Source organism: Tachypleus tridentatus, chromosome 1 (assembly GCF_004210375.1).
Source record: "Tachypleus tridentatus isolate NWPU-2018 chromosome 1, ASM421037v1, whole genome shotgun sequence".
In the NCBI taxonomy this organism is placed as follows: Eukaryota; Metazoa; Arthropoda; class Merostomata; order Xiphosura; family Limulidae; genus Tachypleus; species Tachypleus tridentatus.
This window is the reverse complement of record NC_134825.1, coordinates 137,487,294-137,515,229: the sequence shown is the minus strand read 5'-3', so window position 1 is coordinate 137,515,229 and position 27,936 is coordinate 137,487,294. Positions and strand designations below refer to the sequence as shown.

Sequence of the window (27,936 nt, the reverse complement as noted above, 5' to 3'; positions counted from 1 at the left end):
CAAATAATATCCAAATTTAAGTCAAAGTAACAATTCTTTATTTCAACAAATTTTACCTTAAAATACTTTTGGAATTGATACCTTGTCATTTTGTAACATTTATTCAGTGTAATTGACAAATAAAAATGAAAGAAATGATGAAACTTGCATTTCTGCACAGTTCTGAGGAGTCCTGTCCTTTAATAAAGCACGTAATATTTCTTTTTATTTCTCTGACCATCTCAAGACACAGGTTTATATATCCTTAAAAACATTCAACTCTTGAGAATATCATAGTTCATGTTTTATTGCTTAACTCTATCATGACAGGTCATGGGTCAAAGGACATGTTACCACACTTGTTGACTTCTCAAACTTTTATTATACTACTCTTTTATGAATTTATATCATTAAGTTTGACATTAAACTGTATTATATAATTCAAATTTTTAGATTATGAATAATTAATTTTTAAACTTATAAATATAAATATTTAAAAATGCACCTAAATTCTGATTTTTATGTTTTACATTGTATGCATCACTGGTTCAAATTAGATGGTTATGAAGTTTATGGTTTTAATCGAATTAGGAACTGAAATTACCAATATTTAAAACCTATAATATAAAATAAAAACACCCATCTTTTCTACATGATGAGATATCACTAACATATTGGATCAAACACAGTAGATCACCTCCTTTGATTCTCTTGAAAGTGGTCCCTTACAAACATTTAATTCAATATATAACACATGAATAACTAATCAAAAGCTCAATATGTTGCTCAAGTGGTTTTCCTAGCCATTTTCAAATATAACTGTTGATTCTTTCTTTTGAGACAAACCTATATACTGGTAGGTTAAATCTCTAGCCTGTTCAAAATGTTTTTTTTTTTTTTTTACCTGCATACAGCTCCATCAGTAAACTTGATATATTATAATGGATTTCTATGGTATCAATATAGTAATTTAATAATTTTTGGTTATTCAAATGTACACAGGAAACCTAAGAATTATTTTTTTCACATCTTCCAACATACAAAATTTCTTAAAAATTAACAGCTTACAACAAGAAGCAACTGAATACAAAGGTTAAAGATTGTAACTAGAAGAGATAACTGTTTGCTCTATTTCTTTATTTACTGTTTTATATTTTAAGTAAAATAGCTTTAAAAACTTATTTGTAAATAATTATATTGTAAATACATAGATAATGTATTATAATTGAAATGCGATTGTAACTTACAAAATACTACTCCACTAAAACACAGCTAGTCACTTAAAGACTAAAGATCAGTTTTATACCCATGGATACAGTAACATGACTGCACATGCACCATGTCTTTACAACTTCTACTGTAGCTAGTAAAGGCTCAAAAGTCAATATAATAAAAATAATGTATAATGCTATAACATTTAAGATATTTAGATTAAACATCTGTATTTATAAGTTATATTTTGTAGTCATTCTCGAAAGAAAAAAACATAATTTATGTTTACTTCCTAATTTTTATGATGGTTACAACATCTGTCAAATCTAAAGATTCCAAGTTGATAAATGAAAACAACAGATAAATTTTTTCTCTTCAGAAACATTTGATGATTACCTAGGTTATAAAGGTTTCTCCTGTGAAATTTAAAAATTTTCTTTGCATAAAATTATTTTAATCTCAAAATAAAAACTACTCTGCATATTGCTTGAAAGAAAAAAACTTGCAAGATAATCTTTAATTAAAATATTTTTACTCTTAATTTTAACACCTGACATTTTTTGTATGAAAGCCTTGTAATGTTAACTAATAACCTTCAAAATTTTGTAAACTTATACACACATCATCAAACATTATAGTATAATTACTATCATAGATAGCTTCATGGTCACGAGCTGGGTGGATTCCACCCAACCTGTAATGAAAAGTTTAAGTGACTATTCATTTTTTTTCACTGATTCTATTAGCACAGTCTGCTGTTCCTATCAATTTGACTCCAACTATTAATCAAACTCAGCTTTGAAAATAACTATGACCAAAATTTATCTACTACTAGATACAGCAGATTATGGACTATTTTTAGAGTAATCAGAGAGGATCAAGTGGTGTGACAGGTAACTTATATTCTTGTGCTAAAATGATGAAACTCCTGCAGAAAAGAAAAATAATTAATGAGAAGTTTATGATTTACCAACAAACCAACCACTTGTGAATTTTATACAGTTCTCCCAGATGTTCCTTTTTTCATTTATACCAAAACATGTTGCCATTGTAACTTCTATCCACTTGAAATGTATTACAAGTTTTTCCTGTGGCATAAAATCAGGTAATTTATATTAAGTCTTAAGGGTTTGTTAGCAAAGACAAAACATTTCAGTAACTCAAATTTTTATTTATTGAATTTTATTTGAAAGTTTATACAGATAAAAGAGGATCTTACTATTCATTTAAAAGAAACCATTTATTATATAAAATTGATCTTCACTAAAAATACTGTTAGCATTTTTATCAAAAAAAGTGTTATCTAGTCTAACTTGATGTCACTTTCTTTTAATTTATAGCAGTGTTTATCTAGTGCAGTTGACAAAATAAAGTTTAAAAAATATGATACTAAAAACCAATCAAGTAAAAATTGACTGTATATGATTTAAATTTCTATTCAAGAATAAAAAATGTCAAAATCTGAAGACAAAAAAGGAGTATTCTTCAGGTTTTCCTTAAAAAAAATAAAGAATATTGCTTACATTTGTTTTTGTTAGCAAAACAATATTGCTTTGTTAGTAAATATTGAAAAATGTCGAATTAAATAACCCAGGCACCTCATAATAAACAGATACGAGACTTCTGTATCAACCCCCAAAGTCTGTATTCTCTCACTCTAACATTTTGCATACCCTTAATGTATTATAAAAAAACCCTTACTATTAATTTTTACATTTTCATTTAACCTTTTTCATATAGTTTTTAAATTTTCAAATTTACTGTTTTACCAACTTCTTGATCTCTAGAATTCTTGAAATTTCCCATCACAGCAATCAATTTAAACTTCTTTCATTTATAATGTCTTTCTGTTTTTAATTTTATCTTTTATACCATTTATGAGTCAAATTGTTTTTTATTTGCAGCCAATATTTTTCTACAAGGAACATGTCTATCTTTAGAATAAATTATTTTGAAAATTTTCCAGTTGATCAGTATCTTCAATTAATTCAGTTGCCCAAATGATTATATAACTATTGTCTCAACCTTTCAAAACTATCTTTCTTAAAATTGAGAACAAAAACTCATTTCTTATCTCTATGTGTAGTAAAACATTAAATATAATTAACCAATGATCATTCACCCAGATGTTTCACAATCTACACCCTATCAACCATTTTTATGTTAGAAGTTAACAACAAATCTAAATATCACTGTCTCTACTAGATTCTTTGATTGACTGATGAAGAAAATCACCATGAACATTTAAAAAAATAAAAACTGTCTACCTCAATACAGAAAAAGGGATGATGAAAGGAAGAAGTATTTCTTAATGTAGGGGAAGTTCAGGACTTTTTTAATATTGAATTATCATTCTTATATATTATCAAAATATGGATTATTAGTTATGATTTTATGCTATACTGATTGGCAAAACAAACAAAAATATTTAATTAAATTTTGAATGTAAGTCACTACAAATCTTGGAAGATGCACGGTAAAGGATGCCTGTGTAGAGAGGGTTACTTAAGTTTTTAATATAACTCTTAAACGTCATGATGTATACTCTCACTCACTCATGGCAAAATGGTCAAGTAAATAACATTAAATTCAAATAGTATGCAGAGGATCAATTAACTGATTGGCTAGAAAACACCTTATGCAAGAAAAATTGTTAATCAGTAAACAGTCTTTTTACCTATTGACTAAATAAATATTTTCATTTTGTAACATGCCTAGTGTTCAGTTCGCTTATTTATTTATTTATTTATTTATTTATTTGAGATCAGTATTTAAATGTAGATTTTGTAATTTAATTCATCAATCTTCCCTTTCTCAAACAGATCTGCAGCTTGCAACTGTGATGAAGGGCAGATTATGTAATATTTGTATGCTCATAGATTCAAATCCAATGCACAGCAAAAGACCTCAATGTAGCCAGTGAGCATGCAATAAAATGTACACAGCATTGGATGAAAACCATAGAAAGATAGGTGGACATATCAAGAAAATGAAGCTTAACTTGAGAATACAACTGAGTAGACAAAGATATTCTGATCACATAATCTCATATTTTGCTGGTTTATTTTTTTATTTTTGTTAACATGTATATTGGAAATACTTGAACTTCAGAGTTAATAAGGTTAGAGTAATGCTTTTTATTTAAAAATGAGATTTTCTGCAAGTAGAAATACAATCAAGAAAGAGAATTTGTTGCTGGAGAAAGAAAGTTATATGTTTAGGAGTCCTGTCCCGAACAAAGGCCTTTTACCGATGTTCCAAAGGTCAATAATGTAGATCTTTCTACAACAGCAAAAATGATAAGAAGAGGATCACAAGCAAACCTGATATCCTGCAGAGCTTTAGAATAAAATGCTGAAAGCAACTTAATGCACTGCTGTCCTGGACCAGGTACTTACAACTCTCTCAAGTCCTTGAATACATCTACTTCCAGCTCCCATGACATTGGTGGAATTTCTACTAGGCACTGGCTGAGAATCCAGAAATGACAGGCTTTATCCAGAACCACAGGTATTTGTGAGTGAAGCCAAATTGAGATTAGCACCATTTAATAGGTAGAATTTAAAAATCATGAATATGATACATCTGAGGACTTAGAGGTGCATGCTGGTGAGCTAAATGCTTAAAATGACAACCAGCCAATAAGCTATTCAATTCTATAAAATTGTGAAGGAACTTCCTAGCAAGTTCACACAACACTAGTTTGAGCAATAAAGGTATTATACCTCTGACTGAAATGTGCTCTTGTGAACTAGGAACGAGGTAACAACCTCAATAATGTTACTGGCATGAAAGCAAACTAGAGATATTAATGCAGTGGCTCCACCAAACACTCAGAACTGAATGTGTTAACCTCTACACTACAGGAAATAGTAACAGGCACTGTAAAGTGACTTTGTTTACTCTGAATCTGCTGTTCCAAGTAGGTAATGATACATAAGGAAATATCCTGATCTTCAGAGAATGATACAGAAAAGAGACCTGTTAGAAATGTAAATAGTTTGATAATAGGCAACAAATATCCTATCCCTCTGCCAACATATAAGTCTAAATATCCATCAAAAAGACCAAACAATCATCAACAAAGGAATGAAGACATATTAGTATATAGTTAAACCTCAGATCAAATTTCACAACTACTCAGAGATAACAGCAAACTCTGTTCTTTCCAATGTAGTGGTAGGTTTGATGTTGACAGGACACAGCAAGGTTTTACAATTTAGTTTTTAGCTGATACAACTAGAAATTAACTTGATATCATTGTTTATCATTCACTATCATGTCAACCACCATCCTGGCTAGTAAATACAGATTTTATCCTTCCAACTGATAAGCTGAACTCTATCATTCTTGACACCACCACACTGTCTTGGTTTTAAGTGTGCAGAATGAATGATAACAAGTTCAAAATTTATCCTGAAGAGCAAAAAAAATATATTGTTTCCTAGTATGAAATAATATTAGCTAGTGGATGGAACATGTTTTCTTACACTTATGATAAAATGTACAGTTGGCCACCAATAGCAATCACACAACCTAAATTCAAAGTCTAAGCTCTGATCCCACCTTTTGAACTCTTTTGACACCAGGTTTTCCAATAAAATTATCATTGGCCAATTCTAAACAATCATGGGCAAAGTTTAAAAACTAATAAATAGTGTCTTTTAAATGTGACCACAGAAACGAACTTCTTCATCCATCAACATTATCTTCTCAGTACAAAAATAAGCTTTCTGAAAACTCTTTTAGTGTATTTTAGTTTTGTAACTGAACATTATTACACTTCATTAACTTCAAACTCGAACCTAAAAAGTTGATTTTATGTTTTCTAATATTAAATCCAAAGTAATTTTAATAAAAATATGCAATTATTCTTAACTTATTTATAAAACTTTCTAGTCCAAAAAGTGTTTAGTGTATTATAGATAAAGAATGAATTTATTACACATTATCATCTCCTAACGTTGATTATAACAATGAGCTTTATGACCTTCCTTCAGCAACTACTAATATGAAAGTTGTATGAAAAAAACAGCATAAAGGGGCCCAAGTTAAAAAAACAACAGATGATTGATGTTTTGCAACTTCTGGTTGTTGTGCAATTGGGAACAGTTTATTTATCTTCTATCAGTTTCACAAAATTTAGTTCCACACAGTTCCTCAACTGCCTTTTTACCATAATTTTTAAGTGAGTACAAGCAAAGAAATCTGATAACTCATTTTTGTGTTCTAACTACAGTAATACACCTTGTCATCATTAAAAGTATCTTACATGCCACATTCCTAGCTGCAACCTTCATGATTGATTTCCTCTATTTCTGAACCTTATAATAATTCATTAAAATTCTCTAGTCTAAGCAGTGAATACTACAACATTTAATCTCATAATTCCAAAAATAAAATTTCCTAGTAATTTATTGAGATTCTATGCGGGAATGAATTAATTATTAACTATGTTATGTGACAATTCTTTTAGTTTCTGAAAACTGAGCAACAACTTTATCATATCGCTCTTTATAATGGCTGAGAAAGTTAAAGAGTTTCAAATTCTAAAGCTGAATGACTAAGACTTGAACCTTGAAAATTCTAACAGTACTTTATGAAGTCACTTCTGATTTTAATGGAAGCATAACTGAAACTGCTCTTATAAGTAGTAGTCTATGGTTAAGACACTACATTGGCATAAACAGGTTACTACTTGAGTATTTTATTTTTTCTTTTGCACCAAAGGTCTAACACACACAACCTTTTCTTGATAATCTAGTTCTTGCAAATGAGAAGAAAATAATTTATATAAATATTACATCACTATAAAGCGTAATTCTTTTTTTCTTTAATGTAGTGATATACATTGTTTCTCTGATTTGCAGAGTTAAACTTTACTTGCATCTAAGCTCCTCACCTGACATAAAATTGTAGATGGATATCAAATGCAAAACATTCAGTAGATACAGGTTCTATTTATATATATATATATATATATATATATAATTAAAAATAGTTAAATATTTTATTATTAAGATAACTATTCCTCACCTCTGCTCTTAGCAATTCTCCTCCAGCCATAGATTCTAGTTGCTGTGGTGTTATTTCTTCTGTTGCTTCAATACCTGCCATTTTCTGGACAATCTCTTTCAAAACAAGAAGGTCAACACTGGTAAAAATAGAAACCCAGTTAAACTTGCATTTTTTTTAATGCAATAATATTCTCTCTCAGCTTGTTGGTCTAAAATGTCCTTAATATACAAGAATGTTGTTTAACAAAAAAATTTTTAACAGTCACACAAATGTCACAAAACCCCATATCAAAGACACATACTAAAGACCAATCACTGATGATCAGTCTGTAGCCTAGATATGTTAAAAATCAGGCACTAATTAAATCACCCAAAATGAGCATTTCTCATTTTTACATACAATTATCATGGTATGGCTGATATATATTTATTAAAAAAAAATAAAGTATTAGATAAATCATCAACACAACCTAATTCACAAATGCTGAACATATCTGTCCTTTGTTGCATTTTAAACAAAACCAACAGGTTTTGAGAAACAGCTGATACATCATTTTTCACTCTTCATAATGTATAAAATACATTTTAATAGTAATATATATTTCCTTTAATTTCTGTGGTAGCTTGTTTACAAAATGATATATGTAGCAGAATAATATTAGGGAATCCACTTCCTACGAAAATTTAAATCACTGTGGTAATTTCAAATTACTACTAATGTAATTACAGAACAGTTATTTTGAGTTTATCTTAATATACACGTGTTTTCTTAGTTGATATTTCCAAATATAAAGAAATACTATTAAAAATTACCTTTTCTCAGCTTTGAGCTGATTAGCCACATATTGCAACAACCCTGTCAATTCTACAGGATACTTTTTGAAAATGGCTCCACAAAAACTAGATAAACCTAAAAAATAGGGTGAGAGAGGAAAGAAAAATTCTCATATTTGTAACCACCAAAGATAACATTTAACACATATCTAAAACAGCATAGTTCAATAACCTATGAATATGTTTTTGACTAGCCACATTACGTTTCAATAACCTTTTATTATTCTTTGTTTTTGTGACTTAAATTACATTGTTTGGCCAAGTCACTTCAAAAATTCTTTCCATGCCATATTTGCCCAACCATACATCCCTTACATGAAATGCATTTTTAATGGATTGCATCTGCCTAGGAAGTTGTGAATGGCATTTTGAGCTGCTAGTGCAAATTTTTGTCAGATGTAAGCTACTAATGATACCTTTCAAGTACATTTTCTTCTGTCTAAATTTTCTTTGAAGCAAAAACATAATTTGATTCTATAATTACATTTAATTCAGTAACATTATAAAATGCTTATTTTCACTACACAATAGCACAAAGTTCCAACATCAAATTGAAATAAACTAAACAGACTATGGCCATAAAAATAAAGTTTCCACTTCAACATAAAACCTTTTGCATTTCATTTTGTTCATTAGAGATAGATTACATAGCAATGCAATTTCCTTCATGCTACTATAATGTGTGCAAAAATAACCAATGCTAAATGTGAAGAAAAGAAAAAGAATTCAAGTTTTGAAAAAAACACTATAATGCAGATAAGTACAACAATAAAAAGATAAAGTAAATATAGAAACAGCTACTATCATAAGAACAGTATCAAACACAGAAATCCAACAAAGTATGAACTATATTATCAGTTAACCTTGTTGGCAGGTATATCAGTTTTAGGTTTCACACTGAAGTACATACACATAAACAATTATAACAGACTACAGGAAAGTAACTTTTACTCAAACAGAAAGTTCATTCATAGGGAGAGTAACAAAAACAGAAAGCCAAATTTACATTTAATAATGAAGTACATACACAAAATCAGTTACTTTGCATAGTACATTATAACATACCCAAAACAGGAAGCTACTGTAATGAAAGAGTACTATAACTTTGTGTTTTTTGTTTCAGACATACACACAAAGTAACACATAAGCTATCTGAAATAGTAATCACTAATTCTCAAATAATAGCTTAGAGTTAAGTCAACTAGTGAATAGTGCCCACAGTAAAATCTTGGGTGATCCTAATTAAATAATGAGATTTGATTATCATTTTTATCCTGTAGCAACAGAAAACATGTATAATAAAGTTATGAAGAGAGTAGCAAACAACTGGAAAATAATTTTGTGATACATAATAAAGTGTATACAATAAACAGTTAATACCATAGGAAAACTAGCCAACAAAACTTTGACTTTTTCACTGCCAAGACAATCTACATAATCCATGTGAGTTTTGAATTTTGTACCACCAGGAATAAAATTTAGTTGACCACTTTCACGTTCAGAAAAGTAATGAAACATTAATATATTATTTTAAAATGATAAATGACACAAAGTTAAAATGGGTACAAAATTAAAAACTTTTTAATTTAAAAAAATACTGACTAAGTTTTGACATTATATCACCATTAACAAAAGTTTAATTAAGTGATGTGACTTGTTTACAATCCTACATAACTTTTAGAGAAGGTTACACCACCTTCTACAAATCCTCACTAAACTTCTGTTTCTATTTAATAATTTATCTTTTTTATACTCTTTCAATGATTCAGAAATATTAACAGTTTTAATATAGCATAAAATATTTCTTTTGTAAACACTTTAAATAAAATAGCATTTAAATCTGGATTATACACCAAAATTAAACTCTCCTTTTTAATTTTATCATGGCCAGGTTTTAAAGTAATACCTTGATTCATTGTTACATCAGTTAATTTAGGTGCTCTATCTGAAATATTCAGTTTAAACAGATCCACAGAAAAATATATTGATTCTAGCTATATTTTAAACTAAGATTTGATGTACTTACAACAAAATATTGTAAAATTAATAATAGTTATAGACCATTAGTATTAAGTATAGGTACATGGTCATGTCAATAGCCAAAAATATAGCTCAAAATCATTATTTTTGATGAATAAAAATACAAAATTAAGGTTAAATGTTTGTTTGTTTCTTTGATTTTTGTGCAAAGCTACACAAGGGTTATCTGCATGAAGGTTAAATGAAGGTTTTTAGTAAAATTTGATGTAGTATCATTACTTACACCATTCCAGCAGTAGCTGAAAATAAATTCCATAAGTTGAAGCCACAGATATACCTAGTTTAACAAAAGTATATGAAAAGAATTTGTTGTTTTTTCTTCAAGTTTACAATTTTCATAATCAAAATGAATGGCTAACAATGGGATTTCAACTTTCACCATTGTTGTGTGACATATATGTATATATTTTAAGCAAAACTCATAAATAGTACAAAATACAAACCTGATGTTTGGATAAGAGGTGTGACATTTTTAGAATGTAGGTTTGGCAATTAGGTATTAACACTTTACATGTTTTTTGAATAATGTGAAATTATTCATACAAATTACCTTCAAAATTCGCAAAAATATTAGTTTGCCTTTTCTAGATGTATTGGCAATTGAGAAACATTTTATACTTGTTTATTCACAGAATTTGTTGGATATGTATTAAACAAGTCTTAAAAACAGAAAAAAAGAAGCATTGCTAACTAAATATATGGAAAGAGGATTAAAAATGTATCTCAGAACAGCTGGTATGGGTATTAACACTTTTATTGATAAGGAGAGAACAACGTTCTGACCTTCCTAGGTCACCTGTGTACCTTAATAATAAAAGTGCAAACATTATTTTACAAGGAAATTTTATGTTTGTATTTAGTCTAGAGGAGAAACTACAAATAAAATTGCTTTGTCAAAAAGACAAGGATTTTCAGAAGATGGAACTAGTATGTACAATCAATGCAATTTTAAAGAAGAATTCTTTACAGCAGTTATTTTAACAGTATTATGATGTTATATTATAGATAATTAACCTGAATATGACCTAGGAAGTTTGAAACACTATTCTCTCCTTATCATTAAGTGTTAATACTTATCTCAGCTGTTCTGACATACATTTACTTATTTCAAGTGGGTTTCTCATCATCAAGGAAAGAGAATTAACTCTCTCAGTACAGTGTAAGTACCAGGGACCAACCTTGTAACCATTTTGTGTTTGTTATAGTTTTCATTCTCTTACTTTTAAATTAGTAAGCATATATTCACAGCATCTCACAGATTTTCAGTAAACATTGCAAGGCTTTCATATACAAAATATCTGAGCTTTTATTAATTAAGTGTTAATGTTTGATAAACATGTTCTTCTCGTGCATCTTTTATTTCTGCATGTTGCCTATTCAACATGCAAATTAATTTTCTATCTATGATTTAAACATACTTTTGTGCATCAGAAAATTTTCAAGTTTCACATACAAAATCCTTATTATGTCCAGAAGGTCTTATCAAACATTTAAGAAATGTCTTTACATTTTATATTACTTTTACTAACAAAGCACTGTATGGATTTGTTTGTTTTTTGTTTGTTTTTTAATATCACGCAAAAATTACACGAGGCCTATCTGCACTGCCCATCCCTGATCTAGCAGTATAAATCTACAGCGAAAGCAGCTAGTCATCCACCATCCACCACCAACTCTTGGGCTACTCTTTTACCAACAAATAGTGGGATTGACCTTCACATTATAACACCTCCACGGATGAAAGGGCGAGCATGTTTGGTGTGAAAGGGATTCAAAACCATAACCCTCGAATTACGGGTCGAGTGCCTTAACCACCTGGCCATGCCAGGCCTCACTGTATGGATTAAGTCAATTTGCCCAATCTCTTAATCACCATATAAAATTAGGAAATTAACATATATCAAGCTTTTTTCATTCTAGAATGAGTACAGATTATAAAACAAACAAATGTTTATACTAAAAACCTTACATCTCATAATATTATACATTTTTACAGATTTATTGTTTTTATTGTATTGATCTTTCAACCATGCCTGACTAACAATCAAGAAAGAAAATGGTGCAGTGCATGTGTACTCATGTTACTCCATCTAATAATACAAACTGACCTATCTTGACTTAGTTTTAGTAGACTGGTATTGGGTAAAATAGTCATATTTTAATTATTATAAATTGTTTATGCATATAGATTATTACAAACAAGTACTTAAACTTGTTTTTCCTTGAAACATAGAACAGCAAATAAAGAAATAAAACAAAATTCTCTTCTAATAACAACCTTTGTACTCATTGCCACTTGTCCTAGCTTGCTACAACTTAAGAAATTTTGAAAACAGATGATGTGAAATAATGTTTTTTATGTTTTATATACACACATGAATAACCAAAAAATCATACATTATTTCACTGACACCACAGAATTCCATTATAATTTATAAAGTTTAATAACCAATCTGTATTTTTGTCTAAAGCAATATGAAATCACAAACAGACTAAAGATTCAATTTACCAGCTCAAAGGTTTGTCTCAAAAGCAAGGGCACAGTTATATTTGGAAATGGTTCCTTATATATACCTACTTCTATATATGACACATGAATAAACCAATCAGAAGTTCAGAGTGTTCTCTTAATGATTTTCAAATGTAACTGTGCCCTTGCTTTTTGCAAACAGAAAAGATAAAAGGTTTTTATTTTACATTACAGCTCATTAATAATGGTAATTTGAGTTTCTATACTTATATACTATATATATACTTATTTGTACAAAAATGTAGCCTTTGTAATTTAACATCAGAAATATTTAATTTGAACCACTGCTGCATTCAACATACCACATGACAAAAATAAATTTTTAAGTTTTTGTTCAAAATTTACTTTTAAATTAAAAAAGTAAATGTATAATATGAAAATGTGAACTATAATCTACAATTTGATATCAAACTTATCAACATAAATTCATAACAGTTCAATAACATTTTAAATGCAAGTCAACAAATGCAATGACACGGCTTTTGATCCATAAACCATCTGGAAAAGGTTTACAATTTTAACACTTGTTCATTACTATTTCATGATACTTATATGTAAGGCTCTAGTAGATTTTCTGCCCTTTTCACACAGTCACATACTACAATTTGCCCTTATTTATTTGTTTTACACATAACATCTTTATTATCTTTTAATGATTAAACATTTTTATATCTGTATTTTGTTTCTCCACCACAGGGCTGAGACTCTCAGGTTTTTTGTTGTCAGAACTAACATCTATCACTTTATCTAAATTGATTTCTATATCTGTTAACTCTCTCTTTATGATGCTTTATATTTAACATTAGTCTCTGCTAAAAGTTATGCAAGAATTGTACACCAAAACACAAGTCATATGACCTAGTTATAAAAGTATAAATGTGACTATCAATATCTCATTATTCACTCTTGATGACAGAGTTGTTACATCAAAGTATGCAGGATCAAGGAATTAACTTTTAATTAGAAAAGTTAATTGTATACCCATTTCAATGTTTATATAATTTATTATTTTAACATTGTACGTAAGTGCAAAGACACAATACTTGTGTCTTATTATAGATTATAGATAATCTATGATACTTAAATTTGAATTATTATTTACAGTTTAATACCAAACTTATCTGCATACATTTATAAACTATTAGTTCAATGAACTTTTGAATGCAAGTAAATAAACATAACAGCACGGCTTTTGACACACAACCCATAGCAATAGGATTAATAATAGACTAGTGACAGCAGGAATAAAGTCTTCAAAAATAAAAACTGAAGACAACTGTTCCCTAAGAGCGTCAAGACCTGATTCATCATAAGTCTCTGCTTAAAAAGGTAAGGAGAGCAAATAGTGATAGTACAGCCTACAGAGATATGTATGGGTACAGCCTCCAAAGGTGTATTAAACTGCATAGATAACGTAGATCTGTGTTGACCAATGAGCATTGACACATCTCCATGAATTCAAGCTGTAATTATGGTAAAAATAAAACCATCAAAATGTGACAGTATCAGCAGGTCTTAGGAAAGCTTCTTACAAAGAAAGACACATGAGATGACAAGAATCAATCAAAACCTTTATGTCATCCAAATTATAACAGAAGCCTCAACAATTCCACTGCATCACATTGGCAATTTTCATTTAAGTAGCTGAGAAACCTTCTGTTGTGGCCATGGCATTTTTCTTTAGTAGAAAGAGATCTGTTGATCAACATGGAGCCTGCTCAGGGTCAATTGGGCAAACCATTGTCAGAGGATGGAAACTCCAGAGATGGAGGGCATGACTAAATAATGGTTCTGTGTCTCAGGATTAAAGGAAATAGACCAGAGCAGCCACTGAAAATAATAATGGAGATAGGAGTATTCATACACTTGTCAACTTATACAGCCATGACCGATGAAAGACTCCTCCTGTGGAAGGATTCTGATGGAAACCCCAAAAGATCTGTCTGCACTCCCACTGTAGCAGTGGAATGAAGAAGAGCAGAATATGTCTGAGACTAAATATGGGACAAGATTCCAAGCCTCAAAGTAAGAAATATTGTTTACAGTGTGTAAACATTATACCTCTTTATTCTTCCACCCACTCAAAGCAAGATTTAGAGTAAGATGGGTGGAAACCACTGCAATTTGTTCAGTAAGAATCCAGGCTGAGGTTTGTGAGCTTCCAGGTCTTTGTTACCACAACAAGCATGCATCAAAAAGCCACAACAAGATGTCTTTCCAATATAGGCAAGTTTAGGAATTCAAACATCTGAGAGGGGGTTGGAATATAAGGCTGTACCTTACAGTTCAAATAACTTGCTTTGGCAGAAACAGGTGGAAATGATAATGTAAACATCAAAACCAAACTGTTGGTAGGCAGACTAATTCCTTCTTTATGAGTGAGAAAATGTCACACAGGAGAAACCCCTTGGCTGGAAACACCAGCAAGAGTCTCTGATTTGTGGATGTTTCATAAATCCCTCTTGAAATTCACTCTTCACAGTAAATTCAAAGTATCATGGAAGGTAACCTCAATAGGTATATTCCTAATGGCCCCTTGAATTCAGAAATAGTTCCCTGTGTTTTGATATTGATGTTTCCAACAAAATATCTATACAATACAAGTTCTTAACTGACATTGAAGAGCCAGCAAAATTCTCTGATCCCTTCTGAATGAAAAAGGGAGACAACAGCCCTAATTGGTTTGTGAAATGTTGAAGTGCCACTGATGTAAACTGATCCATCAATGACACTTCACAATCACCAAAATCCTCTCTTCCCCATCATGAGATGCAACATACTCCAAACATTCAAGTGGATGTTCAGATCCCAGAGAAGGTAAACTGAAGATACAGAATCTTCACTGGAAAGTCCCCCTCACCATGTACAGGAATCCACCTTGAAGGGGAAGCTATAATCTTCAGCATACAATGTAGTTCATCATAAATATGTGACAGAGAGCATGGCACAAAAGTCAACTCCACAAAGAAATTAAAACTGTTTACTGCGATCCACTTCAGTAAATAATTGAAGGCAGTTTGTACCTGGCTGCTCAATACATCTCATGTATGACGACTAAGATGAGATGTGAAAGTCCTCGACATTGAGCCCGTTTGGAACAGTAAAAGGGCTGACCCCACCCACCATAGAGCCCTATGAGGAGAAACACAACAATGCCAAGCATAAACACTGCAGCAATACCATGGTTTTATGAGCACTATACCCAAACACCAGCATCAGATACAGTGTCCACAAAACATGTTGAGAACATCAAACACTGGCACTTGGTTGACCCTAACCCAAGTGGACCAGCTGACTAAACCTAGGGGGGCTACCCCAAGGACACCCATCTATAGGAATTCAAGGTCAAAGTGGTGTGTTAGGGTTGGACCCCTCAACCACCAAAATCCTCTCCTCCCCTTCATGGGACACTATGTAGGGCAAAAATATAAATGGATGCTAGACCCCAAAGGGGGTAAACTGAAAAAACAACCTTCCCTGGGAGGTCTCTCACCACATGTTGGAATCCACATGGAGGAGCACATAACTTGACATTTATAGTAATTTGGTGCAACAAGCAGTTTTACCCCACAGTGTCAGCAAAACGTTCCTCCTAGTACAAAATTTGGAATACTCACACATCCTTAAATTTTCTGCCTTAGTACCATGTGTGAGCAACTAGTGGAAATCAATCCACTAAAAATTTACCTATGCATCCAAAGGGTGACAAGAGTTACTCTGGAAATTATTGGTGACCTAGTCTCAACTTCTGTAGTTAGAAAGATTCTACAGTCTGACAAGAGAGGCTTTACAAAGTCATTTAGTCAAATGTACATCAGAAATGCAAGCCAACATAGACATATCAAACAAACTTTTCCCTTATTAACCCTTTATTGAGAATGTTGTTTGTCATAAAAACAATAAAATGTGCATGGATTTCACATATTTAAATTTTCAAATAACTTTTGATAAGATGTCATACAAAAGATAAGAAAATCACATCTCTAAAAGATTAGAAAAAAAAAAGGTTAGATAAATAAGAAGAAGCAAAGATTCAGTCAGAGGCCATGATTTTTTTTATTGTATATTCAGAAGATTATAGGATGAAATAAAACAAATTTAGGTTTTGAAAAGACATTCTAAAGAAACACTTACATCAGCAAAGTTTAATAAAAATATTGATCACCCTTACCTAAAAATAAACTATGCTCAATTACTTACTTTGAAGCCAGAGGGATATGGATGTTCCATCATGTTTCATTTTCTCCTTTTCTGGATTGGATAATGCCTCTATAATACAGTCTGTCAAGACAGTTAAAGATTCCTCCTCCAAGAAATGAAATACTTTTTAGTTCATTTACTTAGATGAAAAAAATTAGCTCCTGAATAAAACATTTTCTCTAACTTCTCTTGAATTTTGAAAAGTAATAAATTTGTAATCAAAGGTTTCTTATGGGCTTCCTCTGGCATGGCATCAGCTGGTCTGCCAATAAAGAACTAACTGCTAGTTTCCATCAAGAAAAAGTATAATTAGTACCTGTTTAATGGTAGCTAGTCTTACCAAAGTCAAATCTATCTAAAGCTGATGGTCACATCAAACATCCAGACAGCTGACAAACCAAGAAAGCATTGACTTAGGTACCATCACTTAGAAATAGGAAATCTGGCTATCTGAAGAAGACCTGGTACATCTTTAAAGACATACAGGAAATAAACATATAAGAGAGGGAGAACAAAGAAGCTGCATGTGAAAGGAAAAATTAGATATTGCTTATCATTTTATGTTCCAAGAGGAACAGGAGGAACTTTCTAACTAAAGGTATGGAAGTACTGATTTCATGATCCCTTTCCCATACATTTTAAAATTAAAACTGTTGTAATATCATTATATGCTTTTACATATAGAAATGTGTAATATTTACCATTCCACATCAACCTATTTTTTGCACAATAATTATAATTTAAAGAAACAACTATACAAATGCATATTTTTGACACGTCTTTATACAATCTATGCTTGACCAAATTGTTTAATGTTGTACTTATGTAATTTTTCAAAAGTGTATTTAAATAAATATTAACATTATCAACTTACAAAAATAATAAATGAATTTAGTTTCAGTACATTGTGTACTATTTTACTTTTTAAAAATTTATTTTGCATCAGCTTCAAGTCCAGGCTGATTAAAATGCATGAATTACAAAAAAAAATTCTTAAAATAAATGAATCCTTGTATACCTGTAAGGTATTCTAGAGAGCATATATTTTAGTTCTTTATTTCTAGCATTCAAAAGAAATGCTTTGCTAATTGCATTACGTCAAGTAACTGTTCTTTTTGTATCATTGTATTTCACATTTTCAGGCAAAATAAACTGAAATTTGTTAACAGAATATACAAAGTTTCATAAAGTTAAACAACTGTTCAAATGTTAAATAACAACAGAAAAGTTGTGAGAGGATGTGACCATCCAAAATCACTTAAAGCTAAAGTTGATATTTTCTACAATTAGCATGTCTGTTTTGCACAAATACATTATGCTGCCATTTAAGATATATAATTGAAAATTTCTAAATGTTGCAAACTCTCAGGGAATTTATTATTATTATTATTATTATTTGGTAATGATTATTGCTTAATTTTATCAAAAGTACTACATCAATCAAAAGATACAAGCCAATACATCATAAGATAAGGATGTTAGGTACTTAAGAGAATCTACAACAGGTAGGATTAAATTATCCCACGTTTGAATCTGGGACAAAACCTGAAAAGAAATATTAAATCATAATTACTAATAAGTGCTTTAATTTAAAAAAAAACAAATTAGATATACATTACAAAACAACAAGTCAAGATACATTTTTTAATTCTAATGAAACAAAATCCAAAATACAGTATCTTCATTTAATTACCTACACATATAATGAAAACACAATGTTCATCTAAACATATCAAACAATCCTATAAAAAACCAACTGTTGATTCTGTCCTTCTCAGGATAAACAAAAACAAGTATCAGGGAATAGTTTAAGTAGTTTTTTTTTGTCACTAAATTTCCACTTACTGAACAAAATTTATACATTTCACATGATACAAATAAATATATATTTACACACAAAACTACACCACCATTTCATTATGAGTAGCTTGAATAAAAAAATCAAAATCTGAAAATGGAGGTCCACCTAACTCCCATTTCAGACAAAAATAGCTATGTCTAAGCTACGCACCCCTCTCAAAGACAGTTGAGACATTTTCTACACCTTTGAATAGTTTTTCATTAAACCTTACCTTCTAATACTCCTCAAAGCACACCAATTCATCATATTTGTTTTTAAAATGATTAGCCCAAAAGTATTTACATTAGCACTCTTATATGGTCTGGCATAAAAGATGCACTACTTTTCTTGAAAAAAATGCTTTGTGTAGAAAACAAACTCAATGTTTTGAAAACCTGCAACTTACTTCTGTACCACTAGCACTCATTGTAATTTCCCTTCTCCAACAAGTCCTAGTTTTTATTTTACTATCTGTATAGTCTTCCAGTGGTTGTTTTCAGCTTATCTTTCATAGACACTACAAACTATAGTTAACAAAATGCTTATATACTAAGGAGATTAGAATTGTTCTTCATTTTCTCTTTAGTGTATTCAAGAACAATTTGAATTTATCAGGGAGCATCATTCTGTTATTTATTGGAGTCAGAATTGAAAACTAAAACTAACTTACAATGAGAACTAACAATGTTTCTTCAATGCATGCATCTTTTACGTTTCCTTTGTTAATACATGGATTTGAATTTTTTTTTTTCACTTAGTCCAATTCTTTGGAATTTTGGGATAAACAAGATGTGATCAAAAAGTTCTTAGGCGTCACTTTTATTCTGAAGAATAATGTACATACACCAGTACAATATGCTATCACCTACAAAGTAATCTCACTCAGCCGATACACTTATTCCAACATTCCTGCCATTTTTAAAAGGAAGCAATGCTGGAAGTCTTCAACTGTTATGTGACTAAGTTCTGTTTTCGCATTATTATGAAAGGCTGGAATGAAATCAATCTCTTTCCTTTCAATTCATTTTGATTTTTGGGAACAGAAAAAGAAATCACATGGGGCTAGGTATCACAGGAATGTTTTCTTTTTCTGCCAAAAATTCTTGAACAGACACAACAGTATGTGAAGGTGCATTGTCAAGAAGAAACCAGTGACCATTTTCTCACAGTTTGCAGCAGTTTAATCTAATTTTCTCCCTCAAGTGAATTAAGACCTCTTTATGAAAAGCCTGGTCAACTGTCTTTCACCTCAGCAACCATTTCATCAGTGGACAATGTTGATGGTTGCCCAAAACATGGGTCATCTTTGACCAATTTCCAGCCATCTTGGAAGCATTTTATCCACTGATGAACGACAGCCTTACTTAATCAGTCATCACCAAAAGCAGTTCTTAAACATTGAGGATTTCTGTTTCTTCTTTACCATTTTTCACACAAAACTTGATGCAAACACATTGCTCTTTTTTTCTGTCAATTTTTATTACGACAGGGGCAAAAAATACGTCTGTCTTTGAGCACGTTTTTCACAGCATGGGTATAAGGTCTGAAGAAATGGCCTGTTCTTGGGGTAGATCACTATTTGCATTTTGTACACACCTACATGAAGCTCACTGCCTCTGTACTGGCACCCGTAACTGAAGAAGTTTTAGAACTTTTTGATCAGACATCATACATGTGGTCCAGAAAAAACACTGAAATAATTTTGCTCCATTTCCCTTTGTGCCTTTCTTGTTCTTAATAGCAGATTAAATAATCATACACAATGTTTGTAACTGAAAGTGTGTACCAGAATGAAAAAAAAAGTTAATTGTATCATGTACTGATATGCATAATTGAATTAATTACTACAAATGGATTACAAAACTGTTAGTGATGATTTAGAAAGGTGTCATGTTTTTGGGTGTTTTTTTTTGCCACAAGTATTATTGGAAATACATTTTCAATTTAGGAAAATGGTACCTTCCAAAACGTTCTTACTTCCACTGCCACTTATAGCTAGAATTTTACAATTAGAAAGTGGAATGGCAAATGAAAGCATAAACCATACAGTCAGCATCTACACAGGTCATATATTTACCAAGATAAAAGTGGCTTCCAAGTGGATATAAACCACATTACATCCAGAACATACATGAGCTTCACCCTAAACTTAGCTTCTGTATTAAATGTGAAACTGTATATGAACAATCATCACTACAGACAAGACCCAACCAGACAGTGAAGATTCCACTACTCAGGATTCTAATTAAGGGTCTTGGCCCCTATATCCCAATGTTCCTAAATTTTTAAAAGCAAACCATCCCTCATTTATTCAGTCTAATAATCAGTAGTGATGGACAAAGTCCCTCTTTGAAGATAATAGGTCATAAGTGGTGGTCCAGAATAGTATGGTAATATAACCTTGTGAGCTCCTAAGTGGTCTCATGGAACACCTCATTTCTACAGAGCCTGTTGCAACTGGTAGTAATTACAGTGAAGCAATAGTTGCCAGTGCAGAATTGGTATGATAAAAACAGATTTATCTGTACAACACTTGTTACAGATTGGGATCCTGTGAAAAAAAAGTAAGTGACCCTGAGAGCAAAAATTAAAATACCCACCCCTGTACAATCTAGCAGAAATAGTGAAGATAGTTACAAAAATGTGGAAATTGGCAAAAACCCTCAGATGCAGAGACTGCCAGATGAGGCAAATAATGCAAGATAAAGAAACTGAAGGAGTTCCATTTACTAGTTTGCACAATAATCTCCAGCAGTCAATCTGACCATAAGAACACAGAAAAGAGAAGTATGGTTAGATGTAAAAATTCCTTAGATGATAGGAAAAAAATGATTTCAAAATCTGCATAGCTTAGTTATGGAAAATCCATTAATAGAACCAAAACAACATTTTATGAAAGTTCAGTTTGTAATCTTGTATTATATATTGCTTCAAACTGCATACATTTTGTGTGTGTCTGCAGTACATACACATAATGTAAATTATTTACCTCGTAAGTACAAAAATATTTCCTCTACCACTGTTTTACAGTTGTGAATAAGTTTAATATAAAGAGTTAACTCTCCTTATTTTAAAAAAGAACTTTCCCCATTGCCAACTAGAAGAAGTAAATTCTTCTTGTTTTAGAAACCTAGCTTTATCTCTGATCATTTGTATCTGACCTTAACAAAAAAATTTTTCACTTAATATCATGAATATCCAGTCACCTTACTTCTCACACACTTTAAAATTCAGTTGGTTTTCAAATTCAGATTACTTTTCAAACTTCCTGCTTAGTTCTTCTGTAAACAGAATCAACCTGATACTTGTATAAAACAAGTTTATCTGAGAATACCACGATAACCATGCATTATTGCAGAAACTGATTTTGTTTGGTTGTTTGGCATTTATTGATTGATGCAAAGCAACTAGACTATCTTTATCAAACAGCCAGTACAGAATATAAAAGTTGAATTATTATAAAAAATAAAAATGAATCAAGTTAAAATACCCAAATTCAGATAAAAGATTTAAATATTTAAAAAAAGTTAAAAACACAAGAAAATTGTGAAATTTTACACAAGTAAAATGTGAATATTGTGAATTAAGTGTCACAAAAGCCACACATTTGTGGAATAGTACCAAATAAAAGAAAACAATGAGTTAAAACTAACTAATTTGTACCCTATCCAGGACAACTTCCTCCTTCCAATCCTTACTGAAACAAAGAACAACAGAAGGTTTGATCTGGAAGAGCTTGTTACAATGTTGCTCACTCCAAATCAACTGCCAAATTGCACAAAACTGAGTTTTCAATACAGGACTGTAGTACATGTACCAGATAAGAACAGCTGCAATAGCACCAGTGCAGACAGGCTTTTCTGTAATGTTAGGTAGCTCATCCACATGAATACCAATGTAACCAGGCATACAAAAAAATGGATATGAATAAAAGATAGAGAAATAAAAAAATGGGCCAATCATTGTTCAGTATCACTGAGAACAGGGTGAGAACTAATACTAAAAGATTCCAGGGCCAGTAGAATGCTAAAAATGTTGGTGTAACTAGTGTGTAGTTTCTACATGATTCATGGCAAGAGAAATGGCATACAACTCCACAGTAAACACAGAAAGTGTACAGGGGATCCTGTGAGCAATCATCAAACTACAGCAAGCCATGGCAGATCCCATAATCACCCAATTTAGAATTATCAGTATAAACATGATTAAATAAATTGTTTGAAAAATGTTCAACAGAGAAGACAGTACTTCCAATCATAAGTATCAGTCTTCCTCAGAAGACTTAAAGGCCACAGGTGGGGATGGTAATAAATCATGGTGGAATGGGCTGATCAGTGGAGACAACAATGTCATTCAATGATACACCCAACTAAACAAGCTGTGCCTAGATACAAAAAACAAAACAAAGAATGACAGACCATCTATTCAAAAAGAGCATAACCCACTGAGGAAGGAAGACAATCCCAGGTGGGAAGGTATTGTTAAAATTGAAGTTTGATGGCATACTCCATGTTGAAAAAATGTTGAAAACAGTAAAAGTGGGGAAGAGGATTACTGAACTCAGCATACAAACTCTGGAGTAAGAAAAGTGCAGAAAGCCCCTGTAAATGGGGTCCAACATCCTCAAGACTGAGATCCTGGTAGAACCACAGGAGAGATCCACAGACCAATTTGGAGTGAATGCAAGCACAACAGATCTTGAGCACCGAGCATCAATCCACTCTACTCCACAAGAGATGTAAGAAAAGACATGGAGAATATTCAGTGCCCTCATACACTCACATATAACTGTTTGATGTGATGAATGAAAAGTAAGCTTACAATCAAAAATAAGTCCCAAGAACTTTGCTCAGGGACCATGGGAAAAATAACATCGCTGAGAAGGAGCTTATAATCAAGGTCTATATCCCATTTTGTGACAAAAGTACATACAAATGGTTTTGGTAAAAAAAGGTAAAAATCATTTACTGCAGTCACTTCACAACAAGCAAATGAGGAGTCTAAAGCTGCCACTCAATATGCTTCAATGAGAATAATGGCAGTCACCTCACAACAAGCAAATGAGGAGTCTAAAGCTGCCACTCAATATGCTTCAATGAGAATAATGGCAGCTTCCTGACCACTAGAAAGCAAGATGGAAAGAAGATAAGGAGGCATACATCCCACTGACCTTCCAAATCTTGTCCCAGGTGATTTCTGAACTGGTAGTAGAAGATATGCTAGTTGTGATTGTAATCTAAAAGTCCTTTCATCTTTGTTGTTTGACCTGCCAAGCCTGATCATGGGCCCACTGGTGAAAGATGTGAGTAAAAACAGAGGAATACCATCAGTAGGTATCCCAGGCCTGTTCTGAACCTTCCTAACTCCACCATGAACAAGAATACCATGGAAAAAGGGCTTAGGAATAGATGGAGCAGCTACCTGGATGATATAATCAATCACTACTTCCACACAGTCATGTATCGATAACAGATAGACAATAGCAGGATCAAGTGCAAGAAAGGAGTGAAAAAGGGCCATTTGACATGATCTAATTTCCACTGAGGCACAAAAGTTGATTGGCATCAACCATGACCAATCTTTTTCAAAATAATAAGAAATTTATCACTGCTGCATGAGCCTTTCTCAACCCTCCAAGAAAAGTAAGATAAAAATAAAGGGGAGCAAACAGAGAGATTGATGGTGGAAACAGGCCAACTAAGTGTATGAAAATAAGAATAAGATCTGCTATTGAAGAGAAAAAGGTTGTGATCCAAAAAACATATGCTCTACGGAATGGCCACTTTCATCAATATCAACACCACCCCAGAAGGGATTGTGTCCATTAAATTCTCCCAAAATCAACTTGGGATATAACTGTTCAATGAAACCCATCAAGATCTGATTGATCATTTCCAAAAGAAAGGTAGGAAGAACAAACCTTGGTGGTATGACCTGAGAAACCACAGATGCTGATGGCTTCTAAGGGTGTATCAAGCTCCAAAGATAAAATGAGCACATGCTGGTTGACCTGCAGTACCACCCCACCCCCCTTCACGTACTCATCCATCATACAACCTGTCATTCTAGTAAAAAGAAAACTGCTGAAAGACAACTGCATTGGCAGGTTTCAGAAATATTTCCTGTAACAAAATACACACAATGATAGGAATCCAAGTCTTAACGTCATTCAGATTAGAGTAAAAACCTCTACAGTTCCACTGTATCATAGTGGTCTTTACACAGATGGAGGAGAATCTGGTGCAGAATCCTTAAGTTTATAACCACATCACTTTTCCTTAATAGAAGGAAATCTGTTTAACTCTATGGATCCAACCCTAGGTTAAGTTGGCAGATACTAATTTCAGCAAATAAGAGTGTGAACAAATAATCCTTCAACACTTTGGAGCCAAATAAGATGGATCTGAGTAGGCACCAGAAGCCAAAGTTGAAGAAATTGGACCAGAGACAGGAGTAAATGTTCACTTGTCAACTTTTCAATCTACAGAGAGAAAAGAATCTTAATATGGTTTGAGAATGACCCTTTTGGAGGCACAGAAATATCTGTCTGCATTCACACTGTAGCAGTGAAATAAGATACAGCAGCGTATGTCCAAGGTGGAGTTGGAATAATAAATTCTGAGCCTTGGGGTAAGAAATGTTGTTAATCATTTTCAAATGCTGTACCTCCTTCTCCTCCACCCACCTAGATGAAGAATAAAAGTATGAGGGATGTGAACACAATTGATAGAATGAGTGTCCAGTTTGCACACTTGCTGGCATCATGGTTTTTGCCATTATAACAAGCACACATCACAGAACTACAACAAGATACCTTTGAATGATCAAACCAACGGCAATGGAAACATCTGGATTGGTTGGGAATATACAGCTATACCTTACAGTTCAGATAACCCACACTGACAGTAGCTGGTGGATGTGGTGTTGTGAATGTCAAAATTAAAAAACAGATATGTCTCACTGCAGAGACTCCTTGGATTGAGAAACCAACAAGGAACACCAACTTGAGGATGTTTTTCAAATCCATCTCCACAATAATTCCTAATAAGGAATTCAAAGTAGTATGAGGAGTAACTTCAATTTGCATATTCCCAGTAGCCTTTAAATTCAAGAGGAATTCATTGTGTTCTGGGATAGATGTTTTCACCAAGATGTTCCAAAAAATAGCTAACTGACTGACTTGGAAAAGCCAGCAAGCTCCTCATACTCATTTCTCAATTAAAAAGGGAGTCATTTGCCTTTTAAATTTTATCAGATAAAGAATGAAGGATCAAAAATCAAGATACAGAATTCAAGAGTTGTGGTGACTGTGAGAGAGAGTCATCCATGCATGGTCGTTTACTTACAAGCTTGTTTTGATCTTTATAACACAAGGACTGGAGTATCCATGATAAACAGAAGAAGATACAGTGCCTACTGACCTTACCCACCATTGAGCCCTTTGAGGGGATGCACTTCAATGCCAAACAAGGACAGTGCAGCAATGTCAGGGTTTTGTGAGCACAATACCCAAACACCAGTATCAAACAGAATGTTCATAACACCAAACACTGCTACTCAGTTGACCCTAGCACAACTGGACCAGTCAAATGACCCTGGGGGAGCCACCTCTACCAGAATGCAAGGTCAAAGTGGTGTACTGGGGTTGGAGCTCTCAATCACCAGGATCATATTTCCAATTTACAGAATGCCATGCATGGGAAACAGATGGGTGGATGTTCAGATCCAAGAGGAGATCAACTGAAATTACAAAACCTTCCCCGGGAGAACCCCTCACCACGTCCAGAAATACATCTCAAGGGGTGCAGAAACTCACTCCAAATAAAAGTTAAGAATGAAAATTTAATACTGTTAATTATCTTAAAAACATAACAGATAAAAAAAGTTCATTTTTAATGATCAAATATAGCAAATAAACCAAATTTACACTGCCTCCCTTTGGTTTCTTTAATTTTTTAAATAATATGTAGCAGAGTATATTTTATTGTAGAACTGTTTCATGTTGTGGTTACAGGTTAAAACACTGCTATTAAAACAAACATTACTTGGATTTCAATATGAATACAGTGCAACTTTAAAGTCTTACTAAAAACAGCATTAAGTAGTTGGGAAAATACTTCTTACATAACAGTAGACTACTACAGTGATTTAAGATATTTTAAAAGTTCTTTTTCTCTCTCTCAGTATGAGTATGTCAAAATGTGCATGTCAAAAACGTTTTGGTTGCATTATAAATTTCATTAAAGAACTATATAATAAATAAAATTGATACAACGATGTAGTTTATAATTCACATTTTGATAAAAGTTGTAATGTATTAATTTAAAAAATATATTTAAATAAATTACAATCTTCATTTTACTTTATCACATTAACACCTTTTAACTCTGAATTGCCCAATTTATATTCTCTTGTCCCCTTTATGAGATATATACTATGTTTTATATATATTATATATAAAACTTCCACTTAATAGTGAGAAATCCTTTAGCTTTATCAAAATATAAAGAAACTGAAGATTGCAAGCTACAACCCTTCCAAGTATATTCTGTTTTCAAAAATATTTATGATTTGTTCTAACATTTGATATTGTATTATTTGTAACTAATACAAACAGAAAATTTCAATTTACTGTGTTGGGTATGGAAAACATATATAATATACAAAATGTAAATGAAAATAACTTTTAATACTAATTGAGAATAAGCTAAAAGTTACACAAATTAAATTTGAAAACTGTAACATAAAAGAAAGTACATTTGCTTTTAGCATGAAAATTATGTTGCAATTAGACACTCAGTAAAGGCTTCATAAATTCTGGGATAAATCTTTCATGTATTGATTAAAAGACCTGATTATTTTGTGCACAACAGTCTTGTATTGCTTACTAAAAGCTTGATGAAATTTGTTGAGATACACTAACTATATGAGCAGTTATGTATAATTTCATGATTACATTCTGAATATAACATCAATTAAACTGTACTGACAGCAATAACAGTTACATCACTTTAAGCATCTTGTTTCTAATACTTTTTACCTTTTCCATGCTCATATCTACTGATCATTTCATTATCAATAAAAATTAAAATGCAACAAAGTTTAATTTTACAGGACTATTAAATGTTAATTTATTTTTCCAGTACTGCAGCAACCAGAATTTGTATGGAACACATTCTCAGGTGATGTATTGATGGGAAACTGAGTTAGAATTACTAACTATTCTGCAACAGTGTGGTGTAGCAGACTGTGAACAAAACTAATGATGTACACAGTTATTCAAG

General features: G+C 31.8%; 1 protein-coding gene across 2 annotated transcripts in view; it reads right to left on the bottom strand.

Annotated features, from left to right (window-relative positions):
• Positions 1–27,936, bottom strand: part of tho2 (THO complex subunit 2-like protein) — a 240,410-nt gene that overhangs the window by 121,818 nt on the left and 90,656 nt on the right. For both annotated transcript variants that reach the window (XM_076454283.1, XM_076454284.1), the window contains exons 16-19: positions 18,264–18,357; positions 16,813–16,893; positions 8,022–8,118; positions 7,228–7,345 (exon numbers count right to left, since the gene is read on the bottom strand). In XM_076454283.1, coding sequence (XP_076310398.1) covers positions 7,228–7,345; positions 8,022–8,118; positions 16,813–16,893; positions 18,264–18,357 — 390 coding nt within the window. The remainder of the gene's footprint in view (positions 1–7,227; positions 7,346–8,021; positions 8,119–16,812; positions 16,894–18,263; positions 18,358–27,936) is intronic.